Source organism: Oncorhynchus nerka, linkage group LG9a (genome assembly GCF_034236695.1).
Source record: "Oncorhynchus nerka isolate Pitt River linkage group LG9a, Oner_Uvic_2.0, whole genome shotgun sequence".
NCBI lineage: Eukaryota > Metazoa > Chordata > Actinopteri > Salmoniformes > Salmonidae > Oncorhynchus > Oncorhynchus nerka.
In genome coordinates this window covers 52,768,653-52,787,129 of record NC_088404.1, presented here as the reverse complement: position 1 = coordinate 52,787,129, position 18,477 = coordinate 52,768,653, and the positions used below count along the sequence as shown (strand labels likewise).

Sequence of the window (18,477 nt, the reverse complement as noted above, 5' to 3'; positions counted from 1 at the left end):
ATCATTATCCAGACCCAAATCTAAATCAGCGCCCCAAACTCACACTCTCTCACTTACATAAAGTAAAAAACAAACAAACACAGCCAGCCAGCAGGTGCTACTGTAAAGAAAACCCTCTAAGAATCGGTTTTGTTCTCTGATAGCTCAGCGACCCCATCCTCTCCTCTGATACTCCTAAAAAACAGAGTACTGCCATGACCCACCCACCAGACACATGGATGGATAACCCTCTCATTCCTCCATTCCCATGCTCCACTTTTATGATTCACTTTCAGATCCAATGTGAGACCCACTGGATTGACACTGCTACTGCACCCTATGAAAATGACACGTTCCTACGTCATACTTCCAGGTTCATGTACCATAATCTCTTGACTAGACTTCAAGATGATATATAATCAAATTCACAGAAAACAAAGTCATTTCAGATGTGTATATAAAACTATATTCGAATTTGTGTATTGATTAAATCCCACCTGATGCTTTTTATCAAGATATTTGACGCTCAAGACATAAGACACTTCGCTGAGAGTTAGAACATTTGCATTGGAACTACAGTGCCTTCAGAAACTAGTCGTACCCCTTGACTTATTCTCAAGTTTGTTGTGTTACAGCCTGAATTCCAAATTAATTAAATATTTGTTTTTCTCACCCATATACACACACAACACCCCACAATGATAAAGTGTTTTTAGAAATGTTTGCTTATTATTGAAAATGAAATATTCCATTTACATACACTGGACAAAAATATAAGCGCAACATGCAACCATTTCTAAGATTTGACTGATTAACTGTTACAGTCCATATAAGGTAATTAGTCAATTGAAATACATTCATTAAGCCCTAAACTTTGGATTTCACGTAACTGGGAATACAGATATGCATCTGTTGGTCACAGATACTGTACCTAAAAGGGTAGCGGCGTGGATCAGAAAACCTGTCAGTATCTGCTGTAGTGTGCAGCACGACACATTTCCTTCGCATAGAGTTGATCAGGCTGTTGATCGAGGCCTGTGAATTGTTGTCCCACTCCTCTTTAATGCGAAGTTGCTGGATATTGGCGATAACTGGAACACGCTGTCATACACATCGATTCAGAGCAACTCAAGGAAACTGGCTGACATGTCAATGGGTGACATGTCTGGTGAGTACACAGGCCATGGAAGAACTGGGACGTTTTCAGCTTCCGGCAATTGTGTACAGATCATTATCATGCGGAAACATGAGGTCATGGTGGTGGATGAATGGCACGACAGTGAACCTCAGGATCTCATCATGGTATCTCTGTGCATTTAAAATGCAATTGTGTTCATTGTGTTACATCTGCTCCTGCCATGCCCTCTACTGCTCATCCTGTGTTTCTTTGACCTGCCGCCACTCCCCCAGTGCTCTCTCTCCCTCTCCCTCTCTCTGTGTGTGTGATTGTGTGGGCGGAGACAGGTGTGCTGGAGTCAGAGCAGATCCCCACCAGCTGCAACCTGTTTCATAATCAAGACCTCCACAAATACTCAGTTCTTCCACCTCCACACTGCCAGATCGTAATCTCTGCTCAGTCAATCTACGTTTCTAGCCGTTTGTTACTATTTAGAGCCTGTTATCCTGTTGTGCCTGTTTTCCTTGTCTGACACGGTTTTCCTCTCCGCTACAGTTCTGGCCCCCCTGACTCTGGTCCCTGTCTCCGGTCCCACTTCTCCTCATCCTGCTACTCTGCCCTGGATTCCCCACTCTACTGCTCCCTTGGATTCCCCTCTGGACCTGCTTACCCTGTCCCAACACCTCTCGCTCCAGCCTCAGTCTCCGCACCTGGTTTCCTGCAACCCGTCCGAGCTTCCCCTGGCCTGCACTCCATCTTCCCCCGTGTTCCAATAAATAGCTTGGTTACTTCCTCCCAGTTGTAATGGGGTGCGTAACTGGTGGCAGTGAAGTCAGATGCAGGAGAGCAGAACTAGGTAATAGCTGGAGCAGTTTAATTTCAAAACCAACGGAATAAAGAATAAACCAATGGGTACAAAACCCAACGCGCACCAGTAAACACAAGCGCACAAGCAAGTGCACAAGTGCACAAGCACTTACAATAAACAATTCCACACAAAGACATGGGGGGAACAGAGGTTTAAATACACAACACCAGTCGTCCACCGCAGGAGCCTCGGTCTGACTCTGATACCAAGGAGACAGAACCGGCTGATACCCCAGTACGCACTGGAAGGGGGAGAGGTTAGTGGAGGAGTGGCGGAGCGAGTTCTGGGCCATCTCTGTCCAGGGCACAAATGCCGCCCACTCCCCCGGCCGGTCCTGGCAATAAGACCTCAGAAACCTACCCACATCCTGGTTAACTCTCTCCAAAGGCTAAGGCTGATCGAGGCCCTCCAGACCCTCGAAGTGAACTGGGGACCCCGATCAGACTCTATATCCTCAGGCACCCCGTAGTGCCGGAAGACGTGCGTAAACAAGGCCTCCACAATCTGTAGGGCTGTAGGGAGACCGGGCAGAGGAAGGAGATGGCAGGACTTAGAGAAACGATCCACAACAACCAGGATCGTGGTGTTTCCCTGGGATGGGGGAGATCGGTCAGGAAATCGATCGACAGTTGCGAACATGGCCGTTGTGGAACGGGTAAGGGGTGTAGCTTACCTCTGGGCAGGTGTCTAGGAGCCTTACACTGAGCGCACACATTCTTGGCCAAAGTGGGCCACCAGTACTTCCCACTCAGACAGCGCACCGTCCGACCGATGCCTGGATGACCAGAGGAAGGTGACCCAATAGATCAACAGATCACGGACAGCAGACGGAACGTACAGATGCCTAGCGGGACACTGACGGGGAGCACGCTCTGCATGTAACGCCTGCTCAATGTCCGCGTCCAGCCCCCATACTACCAGTGCCACCAGGCAGGAGGCCGGGAGTATGGGGGTGGGATCCATGGGTCGCTCCTCTGTGTCATACAGCCGGTGTGTCTGCCTTCACATTCTGGGAACCTGGTCTGTAAGAAAGTGAGAAAACAAATGGAAAATGGAAAATGGATCGACAATGGCTAGAAGACCGGCGATGCCGACCACTGCCCGAACAAGGAGAGGAACCGACTTTGGTGGAAGTTGTGACACCAGTCTCCTCGTCTGAGTCTGCTCTTGGGTTTCCCTGTTCCACTCCTTGTAAACACATTGTCCGTAGCTTTTTGCTGCCCATACCATAATCCCACCGCCACCATGGGACACTCAGTTCACAACGTTGACATCAGCAAACCACTCGCCCACATGACGCCATACATGTGGTTGTGAAGAGGTCACAACAACGCCTATTCCCCCTCAGGAGACTGAAAATATTTGGCATGGGTCCTCAGATCCTCAAAGTTCTACAGCTCCACCATCGCGAGCATCCTGACTGGTTACATCACCGCCTGGTAAGGCAACTACTCGGCTTCTGACCACAAGGCACTACAGAGGGTAGTGCGTACAACCAAGTACATCACTGGGGCCAAGCTTCCTGCCATCCAGGACCTTTATACCAGGCGGTGTCAGAGGAAGGCCCTAAAAATTGCCAAAGACTCCAGCCACCATAGTCATAGACTATTCTCTCTGCTACCGCACGGAAATGGTACTGGAGTGCAAATCTATGTCCAAAACAGCTTCTACCCCGAAGCTATAAGACTTCTGAACAGCTAATCAAATGGCTACCCGGACTATTTGCTGCTGCTACTCTCTGTTTATTATCTATGCATAGTCACTTTACCTCTACCTACATGTACTTATTACCTCGACTAGCCTGTGCTTTAATTATTTGTTATTTTTCTATTTTCTTCTTTTATTATTATTTATGTATTTTTTTTGTAAATACTTTCCTAACACTTATTTTTCTTAATTGACTGCATTGTTGGTTTAGGGCTTCTAATGAAGCATTTCACTGTAAGGTCTACACCTATTCGGCACATGACAAATATAATTTGACTTGATGAGGCTGGTTGGACGTACTGCCAAATTAAAATGACGCTGTAGAAAAACATGACATTCTCTGGCAACAGATCTGGACATTCCTGCAGTCACCATGCCAATTACACGCTCCCTCAGAACTTGAGACATCTGTGGCATTATGTTGTATGACAAATTGCACATTTTAGTGTGGCTTTTTATTGTTCCCAGTACAAGGTGCATCTGTGTAATGATCATGCTGTTTAATCTGCTTCTTGATATGCCAGGTGTCAGGTGGATGGATTATCTTGGCAAAGGAGAAATGCTCACTAACAGGGATGTAAACACATTTGTGTACAACGTTTTTGAGAAATAGGCTTTTTGTGCGTATGGAACATTTCTGGGATCTTTTATTTCAGCTCATAAAACATGGCATGGGTCCTCAAAGTTCTATAGCTGCACCATCAAGAGCATCACCGCCTGCTATGGTAACTGACCAACACTTTACATGTTGTGTTTATATTTTTCTTAAGTACATGTATTCACACCCCTGAGCCAATACATGTTCGAATCACCTTTGTCAGTGATTACAGCTGTCACAGTCTTTCTGGGTAAGTCTCTTTGAACACCTGGATTGTACAAAAGCTCTGTCAAATAGGTTGTTGATCATTGCTAGAGTACCATTTTAAAGTATTGCCATAGATTTTCAAGCAGATTTAAGTCAAAACTGTAACTCGGCCACTCAGGAACATTCGTTGTCTTCTTAGTAAGCAAGTCCTGTGTAGACTTGTGTTTTAGCTTATTGTCCTGCTGAAAGGTGAATTCATCTCCCAATGCCTGATGGAAAGCAGACTGAACCCTGAATCCTATAGGATTTTGCCTGTGGTTAGCTGGATTCCATTTATTTGAATGATTTTATTATATATATATATATATATGTATTTAACCCCCCTGTTCTCCCCAATTTCGTGATTTCCAATTGCGCTCTCATCGCTGCAACTCCCCAACGGGCTTGGGAATGCGTTCCCCAAACATGACCCACCAAACCCTGCTTCTTACTTAACCCTGAAGCCAGTTGCACCAATGTGTTAGAGGAAACACCGTTCAACTGACGACCGAAGTCATCCTGCAGGCGCCTGGCCCACCACAAGGAGTCACTAGAGCGCAATGAGCCAAGTGAAGCCCCCCCCCCAGCCAAACCCTCCACTAACCCGGACGACGCTGGACCATTTGTGCGCCACCCTACGGGACTCCCAGTCACGGCCGGTTGTGACACAGCCTGGGAACGAACCCAGGTCTGTAGTGACGCCTTAATTACTGCAATGCAGTGCCTTAGACCGCTGCACCACGCGGGAGGCCCATTCTGTTAATTCTTTATCCTGAAAAACTACCCAGTCCTTAACGATTACAAGCATATCCATAACATGATGCAGCCCCCACTATGCATGAAAATAATGGAGAGTGGTACTCAGTGATGTGTTGTATTGGATTTTTTTTTAAACTTTGTATTAAGGAGAAAGAGTTAATTGCTTTGACACATTTCTTTGCAGTATTACTTTAGTGACTTGTTGGAAACAGGATGCATGATTTGGAATATGTGTATTCTGTAAAAGCTTCCTTCTTTTCAATCTGTCAATTATGTTAATATTGTGGAGGAACTACAATGTTGTTGATCTAGCCTCAGTTCTCTCCTATCACAGCCATTAAACTCTGTAATTGTTTGAAAGTCACCATAGGCGTCATGATGAAATCCTTGAGGATTTAACAAAAAAATTGTGTTCTTCAAATCTGTACTGTAAATGTATGTGTGAGACATTTAGAACTTTTCACAGATACCTATAGATGGCAGGCTGTGTGAGCAGTGTGTCGTCCAACACGGTCCCCCTCACAAACTCGTAGCAGATGCCGTTCCGGAAGCTGCAGTAGATCTGCGGGCCGCAGTTGTGAGTGTGGAGTATCTGGAACATCTCCACCTCTCTCTCCCGGTCCACATAGAGCTCTGTCATCCTCCCGTACACACGCACCAGCACGGCCCCTGACTCTTGGAGCGAGCCCACGAAGCAGCCCATCAGCTGGTTGGTGATGCCCTCTGTGAACACCTGAACACAACACAACAATATCAGGATAGTGTCGATAGCGGTAACAATCTTTTCCATTTTTGACCCCTTTTTCTCCCCAATTGGTAGTTCCAGTCTTGTTCCATCGCTGCAACTCCCTTACGGACTCGAGAGAGGCGAAGGTTGAGAGCAGTGCCACAGGAGTCGCTAATGCGCGATGGGACAAGAACATCTCTACCGGCCAAACCCTCCCCGAACCCGGATGACGCTGGGCCAATTGTGCACCGCAGCCGGCCCCGGTCGACGCTCCGGGCTGCGGCAGAGCCTGGAATTGGCCCCGGGCTGTGATAGAGCCTGGACTCGAATCAGGATCTCTAGTGGAACCTTTAGACCCCTGCGCCACTCGGGAGGCCCAGTAACGATCTTGATTCTCATCCTCATATTTACCCTCTCGTGAGCTGTAAGTTCTCTGCTCTGAGGTTTCACAAACAGCGCAAGCTCAGCTGCGATGTCACAGCCCACCCATGTGTATACCTGTTTTCTAGGGCTGGGAATTTCCAGGGACCTCACGATATTATATAAGATGCCGAAACGTATTGTGATTTTCACGATTATGTATGTATTGCAATTTGATACTGTGATTATACTACGATTCGATGTTCCAAACATATTGCTCACCATATATGTCTGATGCAGAGGGACAAGAGAGAGCCATGAGAAAACAAGTTTTGATCAGTCATGGAAATAAAACTGCTGAAAGCAAATTATCTCCCTTTTAAAAAGAAGATGGAGAACAAGCTATGAAGAAAAAATACTGGAGTTTTGGTGCAGGTACAGTCAACTAATCCCAAACAATATTATTGCGAGATTGTCGAAACGATACAATTTATTGTAAACAATTATATCCCAATATGTAACTGTATCGATTTGTTTGAGTGTCTCCTCCGGTTTTAAATCAGATTATATCACTTTTACTGTTAAGTTTGTTTAATGGAGTAGACCAAGGCACAGCGTAAGATGAATACATACATTTTAATGAAGACAAAGAACACTTAACAAACTATACAAAACAACCAAACAAGAAGGTATATAATACTAGTACAGACACAGGCAACTAGACAGACAATAACCCACGAATTACCCAAAGAATATGGCTGCCTAAATATGGTTCCCAATCAGAGACAACGATAAACAGCTGCATCTGATTGAGAACCAATCTAAGCAACCATAGACATACAAAACACCTAGATAGTAAACAACCCCATAAACATACAAAACCCCTAGACAGTACAAAAACACATATCTCACCCTTGTCACACCCTGACCTAACCAAAATAATAAAGAAAACAAAAAATACTAAGGTCAGGGCGTGACATTCAATGATGTTTTGTATGCTTAGGGTGAAAGGCCTGTGGACTCATAATCTCTGTTCCTCAACAGTCCAAAAATGTCAAAAAATATTAATGAGGAAAGAGGAGAAAAGCACACAAAAAGATCAGAATAAATCCAAACAAAGGTCCAAACTGCATGTAACTACCCATCCCGGATCCGGGAGAATTGTCATCAACTGACACTAAGTAGCATAACGCAACGGACAAAAATCTTACTAGAAAATATTCATATTCATGAAATCACAAGTGAAATATATTCAAACACAGCTTAGCCTTTTGTTAATCACCCTGTCATCTCAGATTTTGAACATATGCTTTACAGCCAAAGCAAGACAAGCATTTGTGTAAGTTTATCGATAGCCTAGCATAGCATTATGCCTAGCTAGCAGCAGGCAATCTGGTCACGAAAATCAGAAAAGCAATCAAATTAAATCATTTACCTTTGATGAGCTTCGGATGTTTTCACTCACGAGACTTCCAGTTAGATAGCAAATGTTCATTTTTTCCAGAAAAATTATTTTTGTAGCCAAAAATAGCTCCGTTAGTTCTTCACGTTTGGCTGAGAAAACGACCAGAAATTGCGATCACGACAATGCTCCATAATATCGACAGAAACATGGCAAATGTTGTTTATAATCAATCCCCAAGGTGTTTTTCAAATATCTATTTGATAATATATCAACCGGGACAGAGCTTTTTTCATGTAGACCGGGTGGAAAAATGGCTACCTCGGTCTTTTGGGCGAGAAATACACAAAGAGCCATCAGGTGGACAATGACGCAATGTTGTCGTTCAGGCTCATTTTTCAAAATAAAAGCCTGAAACTATGTCTTGTGATACTAGACACATTAAGAACATTAAGAAAAAGGAATCCCGTTGATATCCCATTCACTGCTCAATAGGGAAGCATAGGAAGGGACCCTTATTTAGAAACCGCAGCGTTCCTGATTGGATTTTTCTCATTCTTTTGCCTGCAATATCAGTTCTGTTATAATAACAGACCATATCTTTACAGTTTTGGAAACTTTTGAGTGTTTTCTATCCTAAGCTGTCAATTATATGCATATTCTATTTTCTGGTCCAGAAAAATAGCCCGTTTACGTTGGGAACGTTATTTTTCCAAAAATAAAAAAAATGACACCTAGATTCAACAGGTTATTAAAAATGGAAAGAAGTAGAGGTTTGCAGTGCTGTGGATTGTTCCATGAGGGCAAATACTCTTCCGTAACAAACTAAAACATTAAATATAACACATGTGTCCTAACATCAAGTCATAAGTTCCTGTTTAAAGTTATCGCATAACACTTAAATTGGGCCAGCATTCATACTGTCTTTAAAGTTATGATATTTTGACAGGTCACAATAGTTTATGACCTCCAACTTTACACTACAATAAGAATAACAATGTTATGATGATTGAGCCCATGATTAACCAAAGAGAGACAATCCCATCTCTTATTCAAAGCAGGTGGAGACTCGTCCAGGGAGTGAGAGGGGTATGGTCCTACTCATTAAAGGGATGGTTCACTAAAATTCCATACCATTACCGTCAAGAATGTGTTCTTAACTGCCTTGCCTTGTAAAACAAAGGTAAATAAAAATAAAATAAATACAAATTACCTGTAGAGAGTGGCCAGATAAACAAAACCATAGCATTGACTGCTGTCTTACATTGTCCATAGACTGCTTACAGGGTAAGGAAACTAATATGTCATTTTGTAATTTGAGTGAAATATCCCTTTATTTTGAGGAACTATTCAAATGAAACATTAAAACATCCTGCTTGTAAGCATTTACAGTCACTCCAGTGTATTATGTAACCGAGTGGGACAATTTCAAGGACAAATCCTACAGGCCACTTTCATTACTGAGCACCGACTGGAAAATGTTCAGTGTTTATGATGTGGTCATGGTAAGCAATATCAGACCCTCCACATGCACATCAATGCACGTTTGTTTCCATTCACTGCCTGCTCAGCGTTCTCTCACTCCCACCGTCCTCCAAGGGCTCCTCCAACCCCGAAGGGACTGCATCTAACTCAATGTTTCATCGAGAGTGGCAGAGAACAAACATGGTCACCTTGACATTTGATGAAGTATTCATAGTGCTGGATTGAGATCCATTTGAACAAACATGCCACAGCTAACACAAGATAGGCTATTGTAATAAAATGCGACAGGCTTTTGTCATCAAACCGGGGTGGTATGTGGGACAAAGAGAGCAAACCCGTAACCTATTCTTGAACATGAAGGACCATGCATTTACAAATTGTTTGTGTGGACATGTATTCTAGCGAGAATCTGCCTTTTGTTGGATAGCAATCGCAAATGTTGTCGCAAAGAGGTATGAGAACCAGTAAATGAATTGGATGAATTGGAGTGCTGTAAGAATTCTTCCATCTTTGCCACGGAAAAAGTCGTTTAAGTCTAGGTGGTCCCTCCCGGTTTCAGGATGTTTTATTCGGTTTCATGTCTAATGAAAACAACCCAGTCAGTGAAACTACATGTCTTGGTCTAAGCTCGGCGGAGGATCACTTCTCTATCCAACTGACTGAAAAGTCTCTCTCCCTAATTTATTCTGACTCATATCTATTCAACTTGGCCTCTGAATTATGTTGAACCATGTCTGTCTAGGAGTTGAGATTGACAGAGCAAAGAAATTTGAGCCAGACAGAAAAGGTTCAATTCAACCCAGAGAGTTTGAGAGGCTATGCTACCAACTTTTTGAGAATTTCTCAGAGATGTCTATATATCCACTTCTCTCGTTTCTGAACAGCTTCGTCTTTATGAACCAAGAGTTTATATTTTTGATTTCATATTTTTTGCTCAGAGTCCTCACCAACCGAGACACAATAGTGATTGAGAGGGCTTGAGGGGGAAATCTGGGGGTTATAGCGTTCATCTCTCTGTGTGCTTAAACTAGACCTGTTCTAGATTGAGAGGTCAGTCCCGCTCCACTGTGACCCTGACAAATATAGATCCTATTTCTCTGGGAGATTGCCCCACTGTTTGCACACACGAATGGAGACCTTAAGAGAAGCTATGTTAGCTGAGGACAGACGTTCTACGTGATTCCTATTGTTTTCTATGACCTTATTGCTGAGGTTGTTACCTCTGAGTGGTCTGTTTGAAGGTTGAGGGTAATGTTTTTTCATTGAAACATGTTCAAGGTCTGATGCGCACGAGAACAAAACTAGGGGTTAATACTACTCACTTCTCAGAATACTAATTCTTCTCGCTTACATCCCAATGGGCAAAACTGGTTGAAATGACAGCATTACAACATCATTTCAACCAGTTTTGCCCATTGGCATACTGATGTGACAATTTGATACCTTCACTTACCTTCATCTTGATGTCCTGTGGCTTCCACTGTGGCCTCAGTCTCCCGAGGAGCTCTAGGACACCGCCGCGAGGCTTCTGCTCATCCACACACACATCCAGGTGCAGGAGCTGACCCCTCGTGCATTTAGAGCCACCATCCATGACCCCCTGAAGCAGGGTTACTACTCAAGATGGGTCAGGGTCTGAAACTTGGTCGGAGGAAGTCAGCCCAAGCTGGTTAAGTCGTTTTTAGACCACGTTGACCGGTAGCCAGACCAAGTTGAGTGGTAGTCCAACCAAGATAGTGTAGTGGAGTAGTATTTAGAACAAGTTGAGCGGTGTTCCGACCAACTAGTAGTAGTAAGTCCCAAGTTGAGTGTCGTTCAACCAAGTGATGTAAAAGTGATATATTCTCAGTCTAACATGCGCTTTTCAGACAGTGTTCAGACACAGCGTTGTCTTGCGGTGGTATGGGCCCAGTCAAACTGTCATTATGTGAGCTAACTTGTCACCTATTTGTCCAGTCGTGTGTCCAGTGACTCAGCACGCAACACCAGCTGGCTTATCAAAGCACATCTCCACGAATCCAGGTTCAGTTAGTTTGTGGGGGTTACACATTAACCATCAAACTCACAGACACTAGTCACAACCAAAGCTAAAACATACTATAGATATGGGCTAAATGTTAACAATTTGTGTGGCCGCCTGTCTAGAACATGTACCTTTGACTGCAGGCGGAAATCACTAATGTGCTGCAGATTGTGTGCGATGGGTGAAGAAGATTTTTGATAGAGTTGGCTGGGGTAATTGCAAAGACGTTTTACCAAGGGAACTGTCTGAGTAAATAAATAAAAACATTTTTTGCTTTGAGGGCACTATGGTGTTGAACGCTGAGCTGTAGTCAATGAATAGCGTTCTCACATAGGTGTTCCTTTTGTCCAGGTGGGAAAGGGCATTGTGGAGTGCAATAGAGATAGCATCATCTGTAGATCTGTTGGGGCAGAATGCAAATTGGAGTGGGTCTAGGGTTTCTGGGATAATGGTGTTGATGTTAGCCAGGACCAGCCTTTCAAAGCACTTCATGGCTACAGTGAGTGCTAAGGGTGCTACGGGTTGGTAATCATTTAGACAGGTTACCTTAGTGTTCTTGGGCACAGGGACTATGGTGGTCTGCTTGAAACATGTTGGTATTAGACTCAGTCAGGGAGAAGTTGAAAATGTCAGTGAAGACACTTGCCAGTTGATCAGCGCATGCTCGGCGTACACATCCTGGTAATCTGTCTGGCCCTGCGGCCTTGTGAATGTTGACCTGTTTAAAGGCTTTACTCACAGAGAGGAGAGCGTGGTCACACAGTCGTCTGGAACAGCTGATGCTCTCATGCACGCTTCAGTGTTGCTGGCCTCGAAGTGAGCATATTAAGTAATTTAGCTCATCTGGTAGGTTCGTGTCACTGGGCAGATAGAGGCTGTGCTTCCCTTTGTAGTCTGTAATAGTTTGCAAGCCCTGCCACAGCCGACGAGCGTCAGAGCTGGTGCGGTACGATTCAATCTTAGTCCTATATTGACGCTTCGCCTGTTTGATGGTTCGTTGGAGTGCATAGCGGGATTTCTTATAAGCTTCCGGGTTAGAGTCCCGCTCCTCTAACCTTTTGCTCAGTAAAGATGTTGGCTGTAATCCATGGCTTCTGGTTGGGGTATGTACGTACAGTCACTGTGGGGACAACATCATCGATGCACTAACTGATGAAGCCAGTGACTGATGTCATCGGAAGAATCCCGGACATATTCCGGTCTGTGCTAGCAAAACAGTCCTGTAGCTTAGCATCTGCGTCATCTGACCAATTCTTTATTGACCGAGTCACTGGTACTTCCTGCTTTAGTTTTTGCTTGTAAGCAGGAATCAGGAGGATAGAATTATGGTCAGATTTGAAAAATGGAGGGCGAGGGAAAGCTTTGTACGCGTCTCTGCGTGTGGAGTAAAGGTGGTCTAGATTGTTTTTCCCCCTCTGGTTGCACATTTAACATGCTGGTAGAAATGAGGTGAAACAGATGTAAGTTTCCTTGCATTAAAGTCCCCCGCCACTAGGAGTGCCACCTCTGAATGAGCATTTTCCTGTTTGCTTATGGCCATATACAGCACATTGTGTGCACTCTTAGTGCTAGCATCGGTTTCTGGTGGTAAATAGACAGCAACAAAGAATATAGATGAAAACTCTCTTGGATAATAGTATGGTCTACAGCTTATCATGAGATACTCTACCTCAGGCGAGCAAAACCTTGAGACTTCCTTAATATTAGATTTCGTGCACCAGCTGTTGTTTACAAATATACACAGACCGTCACTCCTTGTCTTGCTGGAGGTGGCTGTTCTTGCCAATGCAGCATAAACCCCGCCAGCTGTATGTTGTTCATGTTGTCATTCAGCCACGACACGTGAAACATAAGATATTACAGTTTTTAATGTTTCGATGTTTAGTAGTTAGTCTATTTTGTTATCCAATGATTGTACGTTGGCTAATAGGACTGATGGTAGAGGTAGATTACCCACCCGCCGTCGGATCCTAACAAGGCACCCGACCTACGTCCTTATATCTCTGTCTCTTTCTCATGCAAATCACAGGGATTTGGGGCTTGTCGGGTGTCTGAAGTAAATCATTTGCGTCCGACTCGTTCGTCCAGTACGAGGTGAGTAATCGCTGTCCTGATATCTAGAAGCTATTTTCGATCATTAGAGACGGTGGCAGGAACATTATGAACAAAATAAGTTTCAAATAACGCACACAATAGTACAATTGGTTAGGAGACAGTAAAATGGCAGCCATCTCCTCCGGCACCATTATACATAGCCATCTCTGTGGTGTTCTTTAAAACTTATTTAGCTCTTACTCATTTAGCATCCTTTCAGCATGACTAATCATGCTAGTTCACTGCCATGGAATATGTTAAATGGGTTTTTTACTACTTGATGTTAGATGGTTCGGTTTTCTGTTTAATTAAAAAAAAACTGAACCGTGCATTACAGTTTCTCCTTTTAGGGTGAGAAGTCATCTAACATCAAGTTGTAAAAACCTAAACTTCCCCTTTAACATTCTACCATATTGAATAACAGTCTGTTTACATTTTTATTATTCAGAACGTGGTCCAAAGTTCTACATTTACATAATTACAGTAATTGCTTAGAAGTCAAGAATGTGCTGATAATCATGAATTCAATATTTCCTATGCTTTTAGACGCAAATTAAATTCAGTTGTCATCAAAGGGCATCAAAGAAGTTGTGTACTGAGAGATATGAGTGTACACATAAATTATTTAGAAGAACAGTATAAAGGGTGCTGGAGGGCACACAGACACATACAAAGACAGACAGACAGACACACACTTTCTTTTCTGTCTTTCCTTCACTTTTTCTCAGACTTTCACTTCGTCACTACCCCCCCCCCCCCCCCTCACTGAGGCGTTGATCAATGCGATTACAACCTATACTCGCCCTCTCAAAAAGGCAGCTGAAAGTTATCATCACTATGCTTTCAACAATTTAAAAGCACAACCAAATTCCAATGGAAAAAAACACTGTCTGATTTTTGGTTTAGTTGTCACCCAAATGTCTTTCAATGCGTTTTCAACCATTTAAAAACACAGCAAAGGTCAAATGGGAATATGTCAGATATTTTGTTTATTCAATCAACAGATTGTTATCACTGTGCTTCATCTAGCAAAACCAAATCACCTAGAATGCAGTTGAGATTACATTAAAAAGACATTGTGCAAGTGATCAATGCCGTTCGAGATGTTGAGTGGATTGTTACAGCAGTTGTGAAGATTTCCACAAAACTGTGACCTATGCATGCCATGCTATCTTGAACATGCACACTTTATATGATTACATAAGACATTTTTAGTTACAGTAACCTCAAAAGGTGGCCATGAATGTGTTACGCATTTTAATGTTTAATGTTACATTTGTGTTTAAGATAGCCTTAAACTGTATTACAAAAGTAATATTGAATTGTGTTTGGTTGACAACGCAACCAAATCTCCTATACAGTCGTGGCCAAAAGTTTTGAGAATGACACAAATATTAATTTCCACAAAGTTTGCTGCTTCAGTGTCTTTAGATATTTTTGTCAGGTGTTACTATGGAATACTGAAGTATAATTACAAGCATTTCAAAGACTTATATTGACAGTAACATGAAGTTGATGCAAAGAGTCAATATTTGCAGTGTTTACCATTCTTTTTCAAGACCTCTGCGATCCACACTGGCATGCTGTCAATTAACTTCAGGGCCACATCCTGACTGATGGCAGCCCATTCTTGCATAATCGATGCTTGGAGTTTGTCAGAATTTGTGGGTTTTTGTTTGTCCACCCGCCTCTTGAGAATTGACCACAAGTTCTCAATGGGATTAAGGTATGGGGAGATTCCATGGACCTAAAATATAGATGTTTTGTTCCCCGAGCCACTTAGTCTATACTTTTGCCTCATGGCAAGGTGCTCCATCATGCTGGAAAAGGCATTGTTCATCAACAAACTGTTCCTGGATGATTGGGAGAAGATGCACTCAGAGGATGTGTTGGTACCATTCTTTATTCATGGCTGTGTTCTTAGGCAAAATTGTGAGTGAGCCCACTCCCTTGGCTGAGAAGCAACCCCACACATGAATGGTCTAAGGATGCTTTACTGTTGGCATGACACAAGACTGATGGTAGCGCTCACCTTGTCTTCTCCGGATGCCCCAAACAATCGCAAAGGGAATTCATCAGAGAAAATGACTTTACCCCTGTCCTCAGCAGTCCAATCACTGTACCTTTTGCAGAATATCAGTCTGCCCCTGATGTTTTTCCTGGAGAGAAGTGGCTTCTTTGCTGTCCTTCTTGACATCAGGTCATCCTTCAAAAGTCTTCGCCTCACTGTGCGTGCAGATGCACTCACACCTGCCTGCTGCCATTCCTGAGCAAGCTCTGTACTGGTGGTGCCCCGATCCTGCAGATTAATCTACTTTAGGAGACGGTCCTGGCGCATGCTGGACTTTCTTGGGCGCCCTGAAGCCTTCTTCACAACAATTGAACCGCTCTCCTTGAAGTTCTTGATGATCCGATAAATGGTTGATTTAGGTGCAATCTTACTGGCAGCAATATCCTTGCCTGTGAAGCCCGTTTTGTGCAAAGCAATGATGACGGCACGTGTTTCCTTGCAGGTAACCATCGTTGACAGAGGAAGAACCATGATTCCAAGCACCACCCTCCTTTTGAAGCTTCCAGCTTCCAGATCACTCTTCATAACATTCTGGAGCATATGCAAATTGCCATCATACAAACTGAGGCAGCAGACTTTGTGAAAATTAATATGTGTCATTCTCAAAACTTTTGGCCATGACTGTACTTCAGGAAGTATTCATACCCCTTGACTTTTTCCTAATTTTGTTGTTACAAGATGGGTTTAAAATGGATTTAATTATAATTTTTCATCAAATTTCTACACAAAAAACTCTAATATCATAGTGGACAAACATTTTTACATTTGTAAAAAATTATTAAGATCTAAAACATGAATATATATTGATTACATAAGTATAATACACCTTTGGCAGCAATAACAGCTGTTAGTCTTTCTGGATAAATCGCTTAGAGTTTTGAACACCTCAATTGTCCAATATTTGCACATTATTCTTTAAAACATTCTTCATGTTCTGTTAAGTTGGTTGTTGATCATTGCTAGAAAGACATTTTCAACTCTTCCATAGATTTTCAAACCGATATAAGTCATAACTGTAACTAAGCCACTCAAAAAAATTCAATGTCATCTTGGTAAGCAACTCCAGTGTTATTTGGTCTTGTGTTTTAGGTTATTGTCCTGCTGAAAGGTGCATTTGTCTCCCAGTGTCTGTTGGAAAGCAGAATGAACCAGGTTTTCCTTTAGGATTTTGCCTATGTTTAGTTCGATTCCATTTATTTTTATCCTAAAATACTCCCTAGGCCTTACCGATGAAAAACACACCCATAACATGATGCAGTCACCACTATGCTTGAAAATATCAATAGTGGTACTCAGTGATGTGTTGGATTTGCCCCAAACAACATTTGTATTCAAGACATGAAGTGAATTTCCTTTGCCACATTTTTTGCAGTTGTACTTTAGTGCCTTATTGCAAACAGGATGCATGTTTTGGAAAATATTTTGTATTCTGTACAGTCTTCTGTCTTTTCACTCTGTAATTTAGGTTAGTTTTGTGGATTAACTACAATGTTGTTGATCCATCCTCAGTTTTCTCCTATCACAGCCATTAAACTCTGTAACTGTTTTAAAGTCACCAGTTGTAACGATTTTCGTTGGTGGAAGGAGAGGAGGACCAAAGTGCAGCGTGGTATGTATCCATAATACTTTTAATCCAGAATGAATACACGAACAAAACCAACAAAACAATAAACGAACAGTTCTGACAGGTGCAACAAAAACTAACCAGAAAATAATCACCCACCACTCAAAATGGGAAAACAGACTACCTAAGTATGGCTCTCAATCAGAGACAATGATAGACAGCTGCCTCTGATTGAGAACCATACCAGGCCAAACACATAGAAAAAGAAAACCTAGACCTACAACATAGAATACCCACCCACATCACACCCTGACCAAACTAAAAATAGAAACATACAAAGCAGTCTACGGTCAGGGCGTGACACCAGTGGCCTCACGGTGATATCTCTGAGTGACACCTGTATCTTTGTAATGACTGGGTGTATTGATACACCATCCAAAGCGTAATTAATAACTTCACCATCCTCAAAGGGACATCCTCGATGTCTGCTTTTTTAGGTGCCCTTCTTTGCGTGGCATTGGAAAACCTTCCTGGACTATGTGGTTGAATCTGTGTTTGAGATTCACTGCTCCACTTAGGTTACCTTACAGATACCTTACAGTTACCTTACAGATAATTGTATGTGTCGGGTACTTAGATGAGGCATTCATTCAAAAATCATGTTAAATACTACTATTGCACACAGAGTGAGTCCATGCAACTTATTATATGACTTGATGAGCACATTTCTACTCCTGAACATACTTAGGCTTACCATAACAAAGGTTAAATACATTTCAGCTTTTCATTTTTAATTCATTTGTAAAAATGTACATTATGGGTTATTGTGTGTAGGCCAGTGACACAACAATCTAAATGTAATACATTTTTAATTCAGGCTGTAAAACAACAACATGTGGAAAAGACAAGGGGTGTGAATACTTACTAAAGCCACTGTATATAATACTGTACGTTTTCATGAATTGGTTCTGGAATTGGGGACCTTGGAAAGACCCCTGTTAGCATGTCTGATGGGGTAAGTGTGTGTGTCAGAGTTGTGTGTAAGTTGACTATATAAGCAATTTGGCAATAAGTGATGCAATAAATCTCTCCTCTACTTTTAGCTAAGAGAGACTGGCATGCATGGTTTTGATATTAGCCCTCTGATTAATGAAAAACAGGACGTGCCTCTCTGTTCCTGGCCAGATGCAGTTTTTCTTCTTTGCAGCACCTGACCATATGGCTGGACAATAATCAAGATCAAATAAAACTAGAGCCTGCAGGACTTGCTTTGTGGAGTGTGGTGTCAAAAAAAATCTGAGCTCTCTTTATCAGAGATCTCTTTATCTCGACAGACCTCTCCTCGCCGTTACAACCATTGAATCAATAGGTTTTGACCATGACAGTTTTCAATCCAAGTTAACACCAAATCATTTAGTCTCATGAACTTGATCAACAGCCACATTATTAATTATCAGATTCAGAGGAGTTCTAGAAC

The 18,477-nt window shown here is 42.6% G+C and overlaps 1 protein-coding gene across 3 annotated transcripts in view; it reads right to left on the bottom strand.

The window, feature by feature from the left end:
* The window catches only part of LOC115134509 (ethanolamine kinase 1-like), a 45,930-nt gene extending 34,680 nt beyond the window's left edge, over window positions 1–11,250 (bottom strand). The window contains exons 1-2 of one of the 3 annotated variants that reach the window (XM_029668555.2): window positions 10,702–11,250; window positions 5,745–6,007 (exon numbers count right to left, since the gene is read on the bottom strand). In XM_029668555.2, coding sequence (XP_029524415.1) covers window positions 5,745–6,007; window positions 10,702–10,842 — 404 coding nt within the window. In that variant the 5' untranslated portion in view covers window positions 10,843–11,250. The remainder of the gene's footprint in view (window positions 1–5,744; window positions 6,008–10,701) is intronic. The other 2 variants (XM_029668553.2, XM_029668554.2) reach the window with 2 other exon arrangements.
* Window positions 11,251–18,477: the final 7,227 nt, after the last annotated feature.